Source organism: Papaver somniferum, chromosome 11 (genome assembly GCF_003573695.1).
Source record: "Papaver somniferum cultivar HN1 chromosome 11, ASM357369v1, whole genome shotgun sequence".
NCBI classification, from domain to species: Eukaryota; Viridiplantae; Streptophyta; class Magnoliopsida; order Ranunculales; family Papaveraceae; genus Papaver; species Papaver somniferum.
This window is the reverse complement of record NC_039368.1, coordinates 89,151,400-89,169,476: the sequence shown is the minus strand read 5'-3', so window position 1 is coordinate 89,169,476 and position 18,077 is coordinate 89,151,400. Positions and strand designations below refer to the sequence as shown.

At 37.7% G+C, this 18,077-nt stretch overlaps 1 protein-coding gene across 1 annotated transcript; it reads left to right on the top strand.

Moving 5' to 3' along the window:
• The first annotated feature begins 430 nt into the window (after positions 1-430).
• LOC113322804 (U-box domain-containing protein 33-like) lies at positions 431-12,191 on the top strand. Its single transcript, XM_026570957.1, has 7 exons — positions 431-925; positions 8,701-8,819; positions 8,976-9,085; positions 9,504-9,975; positions 10,112-10,660; positions 10,778-11,500; positions 11,619-12,191. Exons 1-7 carry the CDS (start codon positions 604-606, stop codon positions 11,799-11,801), a joined length of 2,478 nt encoding a protein of 825 aa, XP_026426742.1. The 5' UTR covers positions 431-603; the 3' UTR covers positions 11,802-12,191.
• Positions 12,192-18,077: the final 5,886 nt, after the last annotated feature.

Sequence of the window (18,077 nt, the reverse complement as noted above, 5' to 3'; positions counted from 1 at the left end):
TTCTCTTTAGGGAAATTGTGGAATGTTTTTAAAAACTATTCCGATTAAAAAGGACAAAATGAGCTCCTTTGATTAAATGAAGTGGTAATCCAATGTTAAGAAGCACAAACATTGAATGATATCGCGGATACAATATCTACTGGATGATGTTGATACTTATATCAAATAAAAACCAAAAACGATTAAGAACCCTAAACCCAATCTAATTAACTGTTCCCCAAACCCAAAACCCATCCAACCTTTGAAGATAGACAAAGAGCATCAAAATCAAGATGAAATAGCCAATCAGGTAACTGTAGAGATCCGGGGATATCCATTCCACGTGTCAGAATCGTACTCGTGATAATAGTCTCCAACCTGCAGTAATTTAATTGATTATATATATTGCCCTACCTAGTCCAGTAGGGTCACATGAATTCCGTTCGAGCTTAAAATGGGATCATTCTCTAAGATCCCAAAATTCCTATTATCATCTTTCCTCTCCAACTATTTTTTATTCAATCAATTGTACATTAACAACTTAAATAATGAAATCTAGCTCAAATTCCAGCTTTTTAAATTTGGTTAATAAATTTTTGCTTAGCGTCGGATTTCCGGTACGAAATGGAACTTCTTAATCCATCTCCGCCTCCCCAACAGATCGGTGGTCATTTTGCCGGTTTGATAGCTCCGGTATCTTCGTATTTTAGTCTTAACAACTTCGATCAAAGAGCTTTCATGGCGATTACACCTCCACCCCGACGACGAGATATTGTACAAGTAAGTGGCGCTAGTAGTTATGGTGACGATGATAAAGTTTATGTAGTTGTGGTGAATTCGATTGATATGACTGTGGCTTTACTTCATTGGACTTTTCGGCAATTTAGAAACCGAGAAATTTGTCTCGTTCATGTTTATCAACCTTCTGCTACAATACCAACTCTCTGTAAGTCCTTTCATTCTTCTCTCTAATATATATTTTTTCTTCCACATATTACTTTTTGATTAAGATTACTTGTAGTGTTTTTCGTGTTAAGATCTTTAGTTTATGGGTTTTCGCTTACGGTCATAATTATGCATGAGCCCTCAATCTTCAGCTTGATTTCAATTAGTTGGTGTGTTTAACATAAGAATATTATAGACGATCTTGATTAATGTTAGTACTAGTGTTTAGTTCTGTTGGATCTTTTTCTCTTCATTTGGTTACATTTTGTTTTTACGGAGTTATGCGTGAAATTTTGAAGAAGTGGGTCTGAGTCCTTCTTTCCTTGTGGAGGTTTCTTTGGGTCGTTATTACGGGCCACCTATATTACGTACTTTTAATGATATATATACTGTGAAGATGCAAAAAGTCTGTCACACAGTTTACTCAACAAGTCTTCCTTGAGTCGTCTCATTTGAAGACTTAACCCATGAGCCATATCTTTCTGAGAAAAGAGTAAATGGTATCTGAACTAACCACAATTCTAGTTACAGACGGTATCACACCGAAAATGCTAGATGTCCCTTAAACTATTCTCCTAATAGATGTCAACCAACCATCACACCAAGAAGTCGAGGGGTTCTCCTTTCACAAGTTAGGGTCAATTAATACAGCATCTTGATTTTAGTTTTGAGAAACACAAATTACATTATCCCTCTCAAGTCTCAACAATAGCATTTATAGGAAGGGTAACAGGGTGTTTGGATGGACGTTCAAAACGCGCTAAGTGTCTGTTCGTCCCAATAGCATCCTCTGTAAGCTAGCCTTGAATTAGGACAAACACTATAATATGCAGAGGCATTGCACCAGCATCCCATTTAGGAGGTTGACCCCTAAGATCCCTTTTGTGCCGCCAAATTAGGGCTGAGCATTTGGAGTTCATTCTGCCAACCCGATCGGATTTCGGACCTATTAATTATTTTGTAGGTGGACATCCAATCGGTGAACAAGCGGATTGGACACTGGTGCAATTTTAAAAGTCTAATAGTTAGTGGATTCGATGCGGGCACCAATTTAGAAATCCATTTGGCACTTGCCAATTTAGATATTTATACTTAGAGCAAGTCTTATGGTGGAATCCGAGCCATTTCAAGTATGGAAAAACCGTGGAATGTCAAGTCTAATGACTTCCAAATTGGGGCCTTCCACAGAAAATCCAAACAGTATTCCATGATTTCGTGGGATGGTCTGTGGAATCCATGGTAGCGCTAATCAGATTAGCGTAAAACGTTATTCAAAATAACGTTTTTTTTTACTCGTAAATTTAAAACGAGCTATTGAAAATCTAATGGCTGAGAAAAAAGCGCTGATCTTAATAGCGTTTTTTTAGCGATATTCTGATTAGCTCTACACGCTATTAAGATTAGCGTTTTTGTTGTTCCACCATTACACTTGCGCTTCCATCCATAATTCCAAATGTTGAGGTGACGTGGAAGATGGAAGATGGAACTCTTCCACCATAAGACTTGCTCTTAGGTGATAAATATAAGTTTCCCGGGCAAACCAATGTATACACGCTCTTCCTACGTTACCCTTAATGGCAACTGCAAGATGAAACTTAGCTTATATAAAGAAAACTCTCTTTATTAATGTTTAGAAAATCTCTCAAAACTGAACACAAGCTCTAATCTTGCTCATATGATCAACCACAACTTTGGTGATCATATATATATAGAACTATGAATTCCTTTTCCTAGTCTTATAACCTTATTACATGTCTTTCCTTTTCTTAGAACTAGATGACTTCTAATTCCCTTAGGATTACATCAATTTTCTAATCTTGTCCTAACCAGCTTGTTAGTGAAATCTATGTTGAAGTTTAACCAACATTCTCCCCGTTAAGCTTCAACCTTACCGTGACATATCTTGTACTCCAACCAACATATCTAATGCCTTTGTCAATATAGCTGCTTTCTGCTCAGTTCCTGGTATGTGTTCAACGTTGATGATCTCCTTCTCGATACATTCTCGTATGAAATGATACCTTTTGTGAATGTGTTTCGTCTTCCCATGAAACACTGGATTTTTAGTGAGTGCAATTGCAGACTTATTATCAATCTTGACGAGAACTTTTTCAGGTTCTCTTCCTTTGATTTCACCCAACAGTTCTTGAAGCCATATTGATTGTTTAGATGCTTCTGTTGCAGCCATTAACTCAGCTTCACAGGATGAGAGGGCTACAGTGTCTTGCTTCTGTGAACACCATGTAATAGGTGCTTCTCCTAGATAAAATATATGACCAGTTGTACTTTTTCCATCATCTTGGTCAATATTATGACTGCTGTCACTATACCCAACAATTCCTTTTGATCCTCCTCGACCATACTTCAATCCACTGATTGTTCCTCTTAGATATCTCAATATCTGCTTTATTACATCACCATGAGACTTGCGTGGACTCTGCATATAACGGCTTGCTACTCCCACAGAGAAAGCCAAGTCTGGTCTTGTGTGTAACAAGTATCTAAGGCATCCAACATTTCTTCTATAACTCGTTGGATCAATCTCAGCTTTCTTCTTGTGCCTTTGAAACTTTAAGTCCAAACTCCATTGGTATCTTAGTTGGATTACAAGTTTCAAGTCCTGCTTCTTTCAGAATTCTCCTTGCATAAGCTTCTTGTTTAATCTGAATCCCATCTACTCCTTGATGGACTTCTATGCCAAGGTAATAAGTGAGTTTTCCGAGGTCTGACATCTCAAACTTTGATGACATTTCTCTCTTGAACTCATTGATCACCTTAAGGGAGTTGCCAGTCAAAAATAGATCATCTACATAGACTGCAATCACAAGAAGCGTTCCCTTTTCTTCTCTTCTGTATACTGATGTTTCTTTAGAGCACTTAACAAATCTGATTTCTCTTAAGATTTGATCTAACTTTGTATTCCAGGCTCGAGGAGCTTGTCTTAGACCATATAGAGCTTTTGATAACTTATAAACCTTATGCTCTTGTCCTTTTACTTCAAAACCTTCTGGTTGTTCAACATACACATCTTCTCGCAATTCACCATGTAAGAATGTGTCTTAACGTCTAAGTGGTGAATTTCCCATGAGTTTGATGTGCTTCTGCTATTAAGAGACGAATTGTTCTAGTCTAGCAACTGGTGCGAAAACTTCATCAAAGTCTATGCCTGATTCTTGAACGTATCCCTTAGCTACAAGTCTTGCCTTATATTTGTTGACAGTACCATCAGCATTCCGTTTTATTTTGAAGATCCACTTAAGACCAATCACTTTTACCCCACCTGGCTTATCAACTAGAAACCAAGTCTTGTTTCTGTTGATTGAAATAATTTCTTCTCTACATGCTTGTGTCCATTTAGTCGAGACCTTTGCTTCCTGAAAATTCCTTGGTTCATCATTAACAGAAAGTAGCATAATCTCACATTCTTCTGCAGCTTGAAGAACATAATCCTCCAGATACTGTGGCTTTTGTATCTGTCTTGTTGATTTTCGCAGTGGAATGGGTTGAGTTATTTCATCGATCTCTCTCTTCTTCTTCTTCTTCTACTTCTTCGTTATTCTCAGTGTTTTCATTATTCTCTTCTTCTTCTTGATTAACATCATTGTTTCCATTGGTATTGATGATTATGGGTCCTTCGCCTTCATCAATTACTTGACCCCATCTCATGTGAAACATTCCTGGATCCCTACTTGGTCCATCATTAGTTTCTTTCCAGTTCCAGTTTGCTTTTTCATCGAATACCACATCTCGACTCACTATCACTCTTTTCGTTGTTGGATTGAATAATCTGTAAGCTTTGGATCCAGGCTCAATTCCTAGATTCACAAGAGTCTGAGATCGATCATCCAGTTTCTTAAGAGTTGCAGAATCAACTTTTGCGTATGCTTTGCAACCAAACACTCTTAAATGATCTATGTTTGGTTTTCTCTTTCGCAAACTTTCATATGGAGTCATGTCTTTCAGAGCTTTCGTAGGTATCCTGTTTATTAGGTATGTGGAGTGTCGTACAGCTTCTCCCCATAGATAATTAGGTACCTGCATAGCCTTTAAAGAACTTCTTGTCATCTCCATTAGAGTCCTGTTTCTCCTCTCCACCACTCCGTTTTGTTGTGGTGTATATGGTGCTGTGAGTTGCCTTTTGATTCCATTTGACTCACAGAACTTGTTGAACTCTAAGGAAGTGAACTCTCCTCCTCTATCAGTTCTAAGCATTTTGACCTCCTCTTTTAACTCTTTTTCTATCAGATTTCTGAAAGCTTTGAATCTGTCAAATGCTTCACTCTTTTCTTTCATAAGAATAGACCACATATATCTTGAGAAGTCATCTATAATAACAAAATGTATTTGTTATTTGCAAGGGTTTGTGGTGTAATAGGACCACATAAATCAGCATGAAGAAGCTCTAATGGCTTTGAGGCTCTGAATGTTGTTGCTTTTGGAAACCTTGACGCGTTTGTTTCCCAACTAAACATGATTCACAGATCCTTGATTCATCGTTTATCTGTGGTAGCCCTCGAACCATCTTGTTCTGAGACATTGTTTAAGTTCTAAACTTATGTGTCCTAACCTTGCGTGCCACTTCCATGTCTGATCTTCCAGTCTCATATTCAGACACAATGGCCTTCCAATCATGAGACTTATCTTGTAGAGTCTATTCTGTGAGCGTGAGACTCTAACTAAAAGTCTTCCACTTGGGTCATGAACTGTTAGATAATCTTGTCGCATTCTAACATCACATCCAACTTCTGTGTAGCTTGTCCTAAACTTAGAATGTTGCTTTGTAAGTTTGGGATGAAGTAGATGTTTGTGACAAGCTTCTGTTCTCCGGTCTTGCTCTGAAATAGAATTGATCCTTTCCCTTCAATTTCTACAGAAGATCCATCCCCAAACTTCACTTGTCCTTTGATTTTCATTGAGTTCAGAAAAGTAGTGTCTCTTACCAGTCATGTGATTGCTGGCTCCATTATCTAAATACCAGATTCCTTCTTCTCCATCCTTTGATTCGTAGTTCTTTGGTATTAGTTTCCCTTCGTTTAAGAATACAACTTCGTGCATGAAAAGAGCTGTATCTGCTTCCCTTGTTTCATTCTTGTTTGTTTCTTCTTCCTCTGTATTCTTTCAGGGCATACAGAGGAGAAGTGTCCTGGTTTATCACATCTGTAACAAATAATGTTTGATCTATCCTTCTTTTCTTTCCCTTGGTTTTGATCATTCTGACTTGTTGTTCTATCTTGTGAGTTAAACCTTCCTCCCCTTCCTCGGCCTCTGTTTCCTCTACCACCTCTTCCACGACCTCTTCCTCTTGTCGCAGAGTTTTGTTGGTAAGAGTTTGTGTACAAGAGTTTTCCTTGAGTTTCTCCATTGTTTTCTTCATCAAGGATTCTTCTTCATATGCTTTCAATCTTCCAATTATATCTTCATAGCTAGTCTTCTTTAAATCTAAGACTTGTTCGAGAGAAGCTATGATATGAATATACTTGGATCTTGGTAAACTATTGAGAAACTTCTTTACCAGTTTATCTTCATCAATGGATTGTCCAAGTGACGCAGCTTTTGAGGCTATCTCTGATAGCTTTCCTGCAAAGCTATCAATAGTATCAGTGTCTTTCATCTTCACTCTTTCAAATTCAGACATTAAGGTTTGCAGACGGGCTTCTTTAACTCGATCAGCTCCGAGATTACGTGCCTTTATTGCATCCCAAATTTTCTTTGAAGTTTCCTGTTCACCAACTTGTAGAACAAGACATTCTGGTATTGCTTGAAAGAGTAATCCAATGGCAACATTGTTTTTGTCTGGGTCCAATGTACCAGGATCAATTGTTTCCCAAACTTTGTAGATTTTCATCAGTACCTTCATTCTCATGGCCCATACTGTGTAGTTTGTAGCGTTTAGGATTGGAACTTGTATTGATGGTGGCGTGAACTGTTTTGCACCTACAATGGTGGTTTCGTTTTCCATGGCTCAGAAACAAGCTCTGATACCAATTAATGGCAACTGCAAGACGAAACTTAGCTTATATAAAGACAACTCTCTTTATTAATGTTTAGAAAATCTCTCAAAACTAAACACAAGCTCTAATCTTGCTCATATGATCAACCACAACTTTGGTGATCATATATATATAGAACTATGAATTCCTTTTCCTAGTCCTATTACCTTATTACACGTCTTTCCTTTTTTTAGAACTAGATGACTTCTAATTTCCTTAGGATTACATCAATTTCCTAATCTTGTCCTAACCAGCTTGTTAGTGACTTCTATGTTGAAGTTTAACCAACAACCCTATTAACTAAAGCAAAAAAATATCAGTGTATTCATGATCTTGTTAAAGAAGTATAACTTTAAATTTAATGACGTTGTCATAAGAATTCATCACATCCTGAAGATATCAATTCACTTACTCACCGTGCTTATGGATTATATTGAGAAGAACTATTGTCTAAAGAAATTTTTTTGATGGACGACTGAAGGAATTTTTGATCGAGCCTTGAAGTCAGAAGAATAATTTTGTTTTTAGTGTTTCATTCTTCCAGCTAAACAACATTAGTAAACTGTGATGGTGTTTTAGTTTTGTCGATTTGTAGAAGCTTTAGATGGTGTGGAGTTTCCATATCAGATAATGGATATTCATTCTCTTGTCTTTACTAGCTTATCACTAAAATTACATTCATAAAATTAAGTTATACTAGCTGCGACATAGGCATGCTAAGAGAAAAACTCAGGGAGAACATGATTGGAAGTCGTAGCATCATTTCTTTTTTCCTTTCTATATCCTGGAGAGCACATTTGTAGTAACCTACTCCTAGTAAGTCTTTAAGTATGCTGCATGTGATGCAAACTCAACATAAGCTACCATATTTGTATCTACACTAGGATTCGCTTTTTGTATGATGCTTTTAACATTATTTGAATTACTGGGATGTTCTGCCTGTCGCACCTAACACGCCTAAGTGAATATGCATTTGAGTTTTCTCATATATATATATGCACGCAATATCCGCTACAAGGAGGAGATATATAGGATTTCACAGGTCACTTAGTTGTTGGGTTAGTTTTGAACGCACAGCTTAATCAGAATGCTGATGATATCCACGAGCAAATTTACTCATTCAAAACATCTGAATGCTTTGATACAGTTAAGTGTTTGAATTGATTTGGGAAACAAAGAGCGCACCCTATAATTAATTACCTATTTACCCACCCTAAGAAAGCATTTTCTCCTGCCTTAAATGAGATTGGATTAATGGTGTTATTAATTTAAGTCAACACAATTACTTAAACGTCCTTTGACCGTACGATTGGTAATGTGGATACACGCTTCCTAGACCAGAACATGTCTTCTTCATCTCAATTTGTTTAATGGCAGCAGACCAATCTCCATAAGCTGTTGACAAGATGATCAAAATCGCAAACGTCATACAACCGATCAAATTACCCTATTAACCTTCTAAACTATGTGGAAAACCCTAATTATTTCCATTTTTGCTTCCTCTTTGAAATTAAAAAACAAAAGTTATTATTGTTAAACTAATCTTAAGTATTATTATAACGAGGCTTTATAGTATTATAATTTCCATTCAAAAAGAACAATACTGGAATATCCTGTTTAACAAAAACAAAATTAATCAGGTATACATGAAAGAAAAGATGATCTCTAGAAAAGAATGATCTAATTTTGGTGCGTTGTAGAACTGTTCTTCAACACCATTTCATTTCTGTATGAAGTTTTTGTGGGAATATCCTCAGTTTTTCATTTTATATACTTTTTATTGTAGTGGGAAAACTTCCTGCAAATCAAGCCAATCAAGAATCGCTTGCTGTCTATAGAGAAGAAGAACGACAAAGGAATAGCAAACTTATCTCTAATTACCTGGGCATTTGCAACAGATCAAAGGTATCATCCCTCTTTTTTCTCCATTAAGAAATTTCTAGGATTGGATTGTTTGAAAATATTTTGATTCATAGTCGAAATGCGTATCTAATATTTCTTTCTAAGTTGTTGCTGTGATTTTTATTTAGGAATTTAATGGAAAGGGATAAAATTTTGCAGGTCAAAGCAAGCACCATTACAATTGAAGCTACAAATTTACACAAGGGCATTGTGGAGCTAATTACGAGACATGGCATCAAAACATTGGTTATGGAGACGATGCGAGACAAGTAAGTTCTTTTGGCATTACAATTGGAACCTAACTGCAACTTACTTAAACAAATTTCTCGAAATATATCTAATATTAAGTAAAGGATTTGTACCTGGTATTGGCACTTGAGATTACCATATCTAGCAACTTATGTGACCTCTAAATGGATAAGGTTCCGACAGGGGTAATAATTGTGACCATTGTGACCTCACTGAGCTGAGTTTCAGTGTGTGCTTTTGATTAGTTCTTTTATGCTGAAATTTGGTCTGTTTGCGACACTTCATATCCCACAGTGTTCCTGTCAGTGACATGTTCTTTATAAAGTATTTGTTAACGTTTCATTGTTAAGGAAATAAGGTTTCATTGTTAAGGAAATATAAATTTTGGTTTGACATTCTTTCCCCTAATAAAAAAGTTCTTACATGGGTATATTACAGTTGCGCGAAGGTGAAGAAGAGCCATGCTGCCAAAAAGGCACCTCCATTCTGTGACATTTGGTTTGTGAGCCAAGGCAAACTTCTCTGGACAAGGGAGGCTACTGAAAATGCTGTAAATTTTATGCCAACAATGATTAGATCACCCAAAGCATCGCTTACAGACGCCACAAGTTCATTCGCTACTGGGAGATGCCGTGATGGGATTATCAGACAAGATGAGATAGAACCTCTATCCGCTTCTGGATCAGTTGCACGAAATACATTAAATTTTAACAATGTCACTGCTACATCTGGGTACACACCTATTGAAATTAGAGGGTTATCAGGAGTTGATTCTGATGCCGAAGAAGAAATGTTATGTAAGAAACTTATTGAAGCCACGACGGAAGCTGAAAAAGCTAAGGATGAAGCATTTGCAGAGTTACTGGAGCGCAGAAGATTGGAATCGGAATCTGCGGAAACCATGAATAAGGTAGTCCTGACATTTAATTTAACTCTGTTCTTTTCTATTATTTTTCATACTTTTGAGATTATCTTCTAATCTTTACAGTGTTGCAAAAGTCTTGAAAGCATTCTCAACAATGTTATATTATGTCTTCTCTTTGCAGGTTAAACGTTTTGAAGCTGCTTGTACAGATGAAGTTCAATTGAGAAACCAAATCGAGGATGAAATAAGCAGTATAAGAGAAGAGAAAGAAAAGCTCTTAGTGCAGAAGGAAGAAGTCTCCGAGGAGCTACAAAGAACAATGAAAAATGTTGCTGTCCTTAGTAATCGTGTTCAGGAGGCAAATACTCGCCAAGTAGAAGCTACTAGAGAACTAAGGCTTATCCAAGCGTCCCTTGCAACTCTCCGAGTTGAAAAGAAGAAAGTTCAACGGCAGAGAGATGGCGCCGTGCGAAGAGTGGATCAGTGGAAAAGTCGTGGGCTAGTGGGACCTTCAAACTATGATGAGTTTTTCCTTTTAACCGACTCAGAAGAGTTAACAGAGCTTTCTTTGTCTGATTTGGAGACTGCAACGTGCAACTTTTCGGAAAGCTTCAAGATTGGACAGGGACAGTATGGTTGTGTTTACAAGGGAGAGTTGTTGGACAGAAGTGTTGCTATAAAGAAGCTGTATCCATTTAAGATTCGTGGAAGATTGGAGTTTCAACAAGAGGTAAAGTTCTATTTTTCTCGTATTTTACTAGAAGAAGGAAAAAAGTATGTTGTAAGATGGGACCTTCAAGAAAAGTTACTTAATATTATCAACTAACATTTGGTATCATGTATGCAGGTACACGTTCTGAGCAAATTAGAACATCCTCATCTAGTAACTCTGATTGGAGCATGTCCTGAAGCTTTGTCACTAGTCTACGAGTACATACCCAATGGGAGCATCCAGGACCACCTCTTTAGCAAAAACAGCAAACACCTTCTTCCTTGGAAAACTCGAACACGTATTGCAGCGGAGATTGCAAGCTCGCTCTTCTACTTGCATTCTTCCAAACCTGAAAAGATTGTTCACTGTAACCTTAAACCCGAAAATATCATGTTGGATTCTGAGTTCCACTGTAAGGTAGGGGATTATGGGATATGGTGGCTTGTCCCAGAGGATACTGCTCGTTGTCCGAGTTTTGGCAGAAGTGCGGAGCCAAAGTCTGCCTTACCATACAGAGATCCAGAGATGCAGACAAGTGGACATGTAACAACCAAATCAGACATCTACTCATTCGGGGTGATAATTTTACAGCTAGTAACAGGGAAGCCTCCAGTAGGTTTAGTAAGTGAAGTTCGTAGAGCCGTGTTATGTGGTAGAATGGTGTCCATATTGGACCAATCGGCTGGAGAGTGGCCTACATATATTGCCAGGAGGTTAGTGGAACTAGGTTTACATTGCTGTGAGATGAACAGCCGAGATAGGCCAGAGCTGACGCCAACTTTGATCAAGGAGCTAGAGCGTTTACCCCTTGCGGAAGATCGGCCGATTCCCTCTTTTTTTGTGTGTCCTATCCGCCAGGTGAGCCTCGACTTAGTTCTAACCACTTGGGGTTAGATTATAATTTTTCTATTTTACTGAACAACAAAATTAAAGATACCTTGTCTTAGTTACTTACATATAAATGGGATGGCTACAGGAGATTATGCACGATCCTCATGTGGCTGCAGATGGGTTCACATATGAAGGTGAGGCCATGCGTGGATGGTTGAAGAACGGACGTGATACTTCTCCTATGACCAATCTGAAACTAAGTCACTTGCATCTCACTCCTAATCATGCACTTCAACTTGCTATCAGGGATTGGCTGTGCCAATCTTGAAGGTAGAAATGCATTCACGTATGCATGAACTGTGGTCTGAAAGTTGGCGTTTATCTGATCTTGGTATCTATTGTATATCTGAATGAATGAATGCATGCTAAGCAAGCATGTGTATAGTGAGAAGCCACTTACTCGATAATGCAAACCATATAGGATTCAGATTCTTTTGTAAATCGAGGTTTTCAGGACTTAATTTGCCCATTCAAAAATTAAGATTCTCCGGGCAGAGTTTGTCTACCTGAAAATTTCGATTCCAAGTCCCCCACATGTTTTTTTTTTTGGATGTATAGAAAAGCAATTTTAGTGATCAATATGTAAGAAACTGGATTGTAGTCATGGAGGTCTTGGTATAAAATCCTTACTAATGTAGGAGCACTACGTACAAAAACATCAACATTGCCTATTTTCAGTTGCAATTTTGGATCAAGTTTTTGATTAAGAACTGCGTTGATTCATGTTCCCTGCGAAATCTAATTGAACGAACGGCGTAATCATTGTGGAGCCGGGAAATATCTATTTTTGCTCAATTGGACCGGCGGTCAATTTTCTTTTGTACTTGCAGTTAGAGCATAAAGTTGTTTCTCATTAGAGTGTAAACTCGCACGACTAGTAAATACTTCTGCCTGAACCAGAGACGAAATCGTTGTAGCTGTTTTGGTTACTCTGACAACTTAAATTTAGTAAAGATTCGCCCAGGAGCTGCTGCTGTTGATTATCTGCTGCTGTTGATTATCTATCTATTGTGGGTCTTTCTTGGTTTGCTTGTGACCATCGAGTCTGCAATTGTTTTTGTTTTTTTAACCATCATGATGATCAAAAGGTTTTCTTTTCAACTCTATGTAATCTAGCTGGAGGAATGTATTCTTTAAAGATATCGACCTTTCCCTGAACTACAGTACACCTGAATCATTGATCAGGTAAATTTAAAGTCGACGGGCGAGGCGAGTTTCACGTAAATTTCCAAGTCATTAACCTTAGACGAGTTTCATATCCGTCAAATAATCTTTGCCTGCTGCGGCGCAGCCTCATATTTTTTTTTTAAGCATGCAATTATATATAAGAAGGATTAGGTTACAATTTGGCGCCGGTATCTGGTGTCCACTGAGTCATTGAATATAATTTGACTAATAAAAATTGGGATTGCCTAGTTCCAAATTTTAGTTGAGAGATCTCTCATTTGACTTCCATCTGCCGCATGATTGGTCGTGCCATCTGTTTCCTGGTTTTCTTCTCGATAGTTGTGCCGGATAGCTGATTGCGAAATTTGTTGCATCCTATTTTTTATTTCATCGGTGGAGCAGTAGGGGATGTGATGAATTGGAGAAGGTTTTCCGAATCCGTCTCAAATAAAACCTTTTGCCATTTCCTTTTTGTCGCCATTTTGGTTGCTAGGAGCAAAGCCCAAGTTTCCGCTATTAAGGCAATCGTAATTCCTAGCGGTTGAGCCAGCGATATTACAGTTTGTGCTTCCGAGTCTCTGCAGATGAAGCATGCACCTGCAAAACCTGGATGGCCCCTGGCCGCCCCATCCGTGTTGATCTTTATCCAGTTCAGGTCCGGGTTGAACCATCCTACGGAGATAGTTGATATCCATTTGGTGTTTCCAGAATGATTAGGTACCGGAGAATCACCAGGTAGTACAGGAGGCAATAATTTTAAAGCCTCGCAGTATTCATGTTGTTGTTTTATGACCCAAGATATAATTTCATCTGTTGTTGTTTATTTTTGCCGGTATACCAGCTCATTCCTTGCTAGCCATAAGGTCCATAATAGAAAAAAGAGTGAGGATATGCAAGGTTTTGAAGCAAATTGTTGTAGGAGTTGGTGAATGGTTGTTTGAGGAGTTATGGCGATTGTGGGATTACGGTTAGAGTTAGGTGTGTTGGAATGCTGAGTGTGTAAGGAGTTCCAGGCTGCAGTCATTATGGGGCAGTGGAGTAGCATGTGGTTCACTGATTCTTGATTAGAGTTTCATTTTGGGCAAATGTCTGTGTTGGTTAGATGGATACGATGTGGTAGCGTTATTGGGTAGTGGAATAACATGTGGTTCGCTGCCTCATATTGATGTCTCCTAAACAGTAGTTTCAATAACAACTGGAATTTGAGATAGTATGCGACTGACCTGTTTTTTTTTTTATTTAATAAGAAAGCTTGGAAACCCGAAGGTTACATAAGTTAGGTATCGATTTCGTAATTCAAGTAACAAAAAAAAAAGAATTACCGAACCATGTGTTTGTCAAACGCTCCATGAGGCTTATTGCCGCCAAACTTTTGGATATACAGTTTTCAAAAGTTGGAATTAAGTTAAGGGTTCTTGAAGCTACTAGGAAAAAGGTGAGCAACATAACTTAAAGCTCTACGAGGTTGCAGGAAAAATCTAAAATTTCACTTTGATTAATAGCCACTTGAATTTTTCATGCCCTTTTGAGATGGTATCCGGCTAATGTTTAACTTTAATTAAGTTGAATTTAGGGGGAAGAAAAAACTTTTCGCTTTCCCACGATAAAACCAGCTTTCTTACCTTAAAAATCTTTTTGTTCGTTTTTTTTTTCCTTCGACCATGAGAGGATAATTTCTAATTTATAATCTATGATGGCTGATTAATGCTAATGTTCTTAGATCTTCTATGAAATTATGGGGATATGAAAATACCATAACCAACTACTATTTTTTTTCTTTTTTTTTTCTCGAATTTTTAACCGAAATAAGAATAAATTCTTATATATTTATATAGTATTTGAACCCAATAACAGACAGTACTGGTGAGCACCACACATCTGAGTGAATAAGATCCAGAGGACCATAAATATTTTATTCTTCTTAAATATGCAGTTTAATATTATGGTTGCATAAAACTTTTCTGTGATATAGATTAAAGTTATGATTTTGATGCTTGTTTTCTATAACACTCGTATAGTTGAGTTCGCATCCATAAATCGTCAAAAGACGTACTTTTTTTCCTTCGTCTCAAGTCTTATCTTACGTGTTTTTCCTAATTATCTTATGTGGTTTTTCCTAACAAGGTTTTAACGAGACGACATTTTTGTGATGTTAAATTTTTTATGTAAAATTTTGATATTGTACTCTTTTTCCTTCGTCTATATATTTTTTTTTCCCGTTGGTATTTTAATGACAAGGTTTTAGTGAAGAAATTTATTTCAACATGGTGGTCATCCAAGGGGGAGTTGTATCACTTTTGGTTATTTGTTGGATTCCCACCCTTAACGAGATCAATATGTTAGACCAAATCTGCATACATCTCCTAGACACTTGGATGTCCTTCTGAATCACATAAGATTTAGTCACAAATACTTTTTTGTTCACGTATTGAAATGTATTCATATCTTTGCACTTTGTTGAGGAAACTGCATCAACTACTTCTACAAATCATCTCTAAGAAGCTAGCAATCCAAAACACGAGTCCTCAATGCATTTAAAGAAGCATCAAAACTCGAGAGCACTACTATTAGAAGACTAGCACAAAAGAAAACTTCATCAACTAGCAATTTCTTCACGGAAGAACAAACAATCTTTTGCACTCAAGAAATTTGTTCATCGAAATTGGGATGTTTCGTCTCAAATATTTGCAAGCCAAGAATTAACCGAAGTACTTATCAGGGGGAAGATCATAGTAAGAACTATTTTATTGGACTATCGTGTTGTGATCGTTTTTCTACGTCAAGGTTTTGTCCCACCGGGTTTTCCTTGTCAAGGTTTTAACGAGACATCATTGTTGTGTACTCTTTTTCCTTCTCCTAGGTTTTTCCCTTTGGGTTTTCCTATCAAGGTTGTAGATGGTGGATTTTCAACAAAGGTCAAAATTGTAAAAGCATGATACTGCATGTTTCTGACACGACTTCAGGCATGTGACAATTCATATTTTACGAGCCATGATGAATATGTTTCTCGAAAGGCCTCCACTAGCTGAGCGTTCGATGCCTCGCATTTCATCATGCCCTCTATGTAGAATAACATAATTGGGAGGTTCTCCTTATGGTTGAGAATTTAACCCCTTCAGGACGTCGGTGATACTCACTGTTCCCTGACTACATAGAGAGACCCCCCTCTGCATAGAAGAACGATTGGGCGGTTCTCCGTAAGATTGAGAGCATTAACGCCTTCAGGATGTCAGTGACACTCATTGTTCCCTGACTATGTAGAGAGACCGTGTATAGATTCAGGCGGTTCTCCATACATGATTGTTGAGAGGGCAAAACACCTTCAGGACATCGGCAACACTCGCTGTTTCCTGACTATGCACCTTTCGGAACGGGTATGACGCTTTAACTGGCTAATATTCCTTCTGCAATAGATTAATTCTACCGTGACATTCACCACTGAATTCCTAGAAGATAATCTATTTTATCTCATTACTCCAATTTCATGATAGAATCCACGGAATGGTAATAGATAATCCACTGAATTCCTAGAAGATAATCTATTTTATCTCATTACTCCAATTTCATGATCGAATCCACTGAATTCCTAGAAGATAATCTATAGATAATCCATGGAATGGTAATAGATAATCTCATTACTCTGATTTCATGGTCGAATCCACGGCTGATCTCATGGAATGGTAATAAACGATTTTATTACTTCGATTCTGTAGTCGAATCCACGATCCTATGGGATGGTAATGGTCATTTTATTATTCCGAATCCATAATCGAATCCACGGCTGATCTTATGGATTGATAATAAATAACTCACCTTTATTACTCAGTTTCACGAATCATTCTCTACTAAATTTCATGAATTAGTAATAAATACTCAACAATCGGGCATCTGGACTATCACTGAGTAAGCCCCATAAAATGATGCAACTGTATTCCACAATGATGCACGAACGAGCATTCGAAAATATGGACAAACGAGGAATCCTACACAAAATAGGAGAGATAAAAAAATATTAAAATAATAAAAGTGGCGCATAGGAGACCGGGCCCACCGACCGGCCGGTCCCCATGCCTTTTTTCTTTATTTAAATTATTTTATTATTTTCATGAACTCATGAAAACTCCTTCATTCTAGCAATTTTCCTTGTTTGAGCAAAACTCATAGTTTCTCCATATTTTCCTGGGTTCATGAAAATAATAAAAATAGGGAAAGGTGTTGCGGGACCAGGCAACCTAGCAGGCCGGCCATGCCCTAGCCGTGGCCGGTTCCACACCTTACAATCCCTAATCTTTCATAATTATTATTTCTCCCATCCCATGAAACTCCCCAGTTTGAGAAAAAAATCATGGTTTCCTCATATTTTCTCAAATATTGCTTAAACCATGAAAAAGCCAAAAAGTCAAATGGTCACATGACCGACTAGGCTACTCATGCCAAATATTAAAATATTATTATTTTAATATTTTCCAAGTTTTGATCAAACGAGCAAAGTCCTACATGCTCATCCGAGAGAAATCAAGAATTTCAGTCAAAGATCGAACTCTTCTGAAAATCCGAAATATTGCTCAAGCGCGCATCAGAAAATACTGAAACTCTCAGGATTGAGACGCATACATAATGGTGACACGGGCATGCTTCCTTGACCGACCAAGTCCGGCCCCAAGGCTTGCAAGGAGCCGGTCCCACACATTCTTATAATTTTGACATAATTTGCTCAATTGCTCATATTGGGTCCAAACTCTTTCCAACCAACTTGGAATTTTCTAAAACGACCATCCGCTGGTCCCACGATCACCAAGGGCCGGTTTCATGCTCTGAAAATACGGGGGTACAACAACCTCACCCAATATTTCGATTAGCAATTTGTATGGACTAACTCCAATATACTTTCTAGAGAATCAACTAGACAGTTAGACTCAATCTAAAAAAAAGTATACTAAGGAGTTAATATCTCAATCTCTTGATTTGATCTTTACTCAAGCAAATGGAAATCTGCGAGTCTTTATCAAATACAAGGATAAAAACTTGGATGGTACTAAAGACCAATATCCAAAGATCAATCAATTTCCAATCAACAACCAAAGGTTGGATTTCACAATTGGTCGATACAACGCACAACCTGTGATATTTCAATTATATAACAAAATATAATGCGGAATAGAAATAACACAGACACCAGAAGTTTTGTTAACGAGGACACCACGAATACAGAAAAACCCCGGGACCTAGTCCAGATTGAACACCACACTGTATTAAACCGCTACAGACACTAGCCTACTACAAACTAACTTCGGTATGGACTGTAGTTGAACCCTAATCAATCTCACACTGATTCAAGGTACAGTTGCGCTCCTTACATCTCTGATTCCAGCAGGAT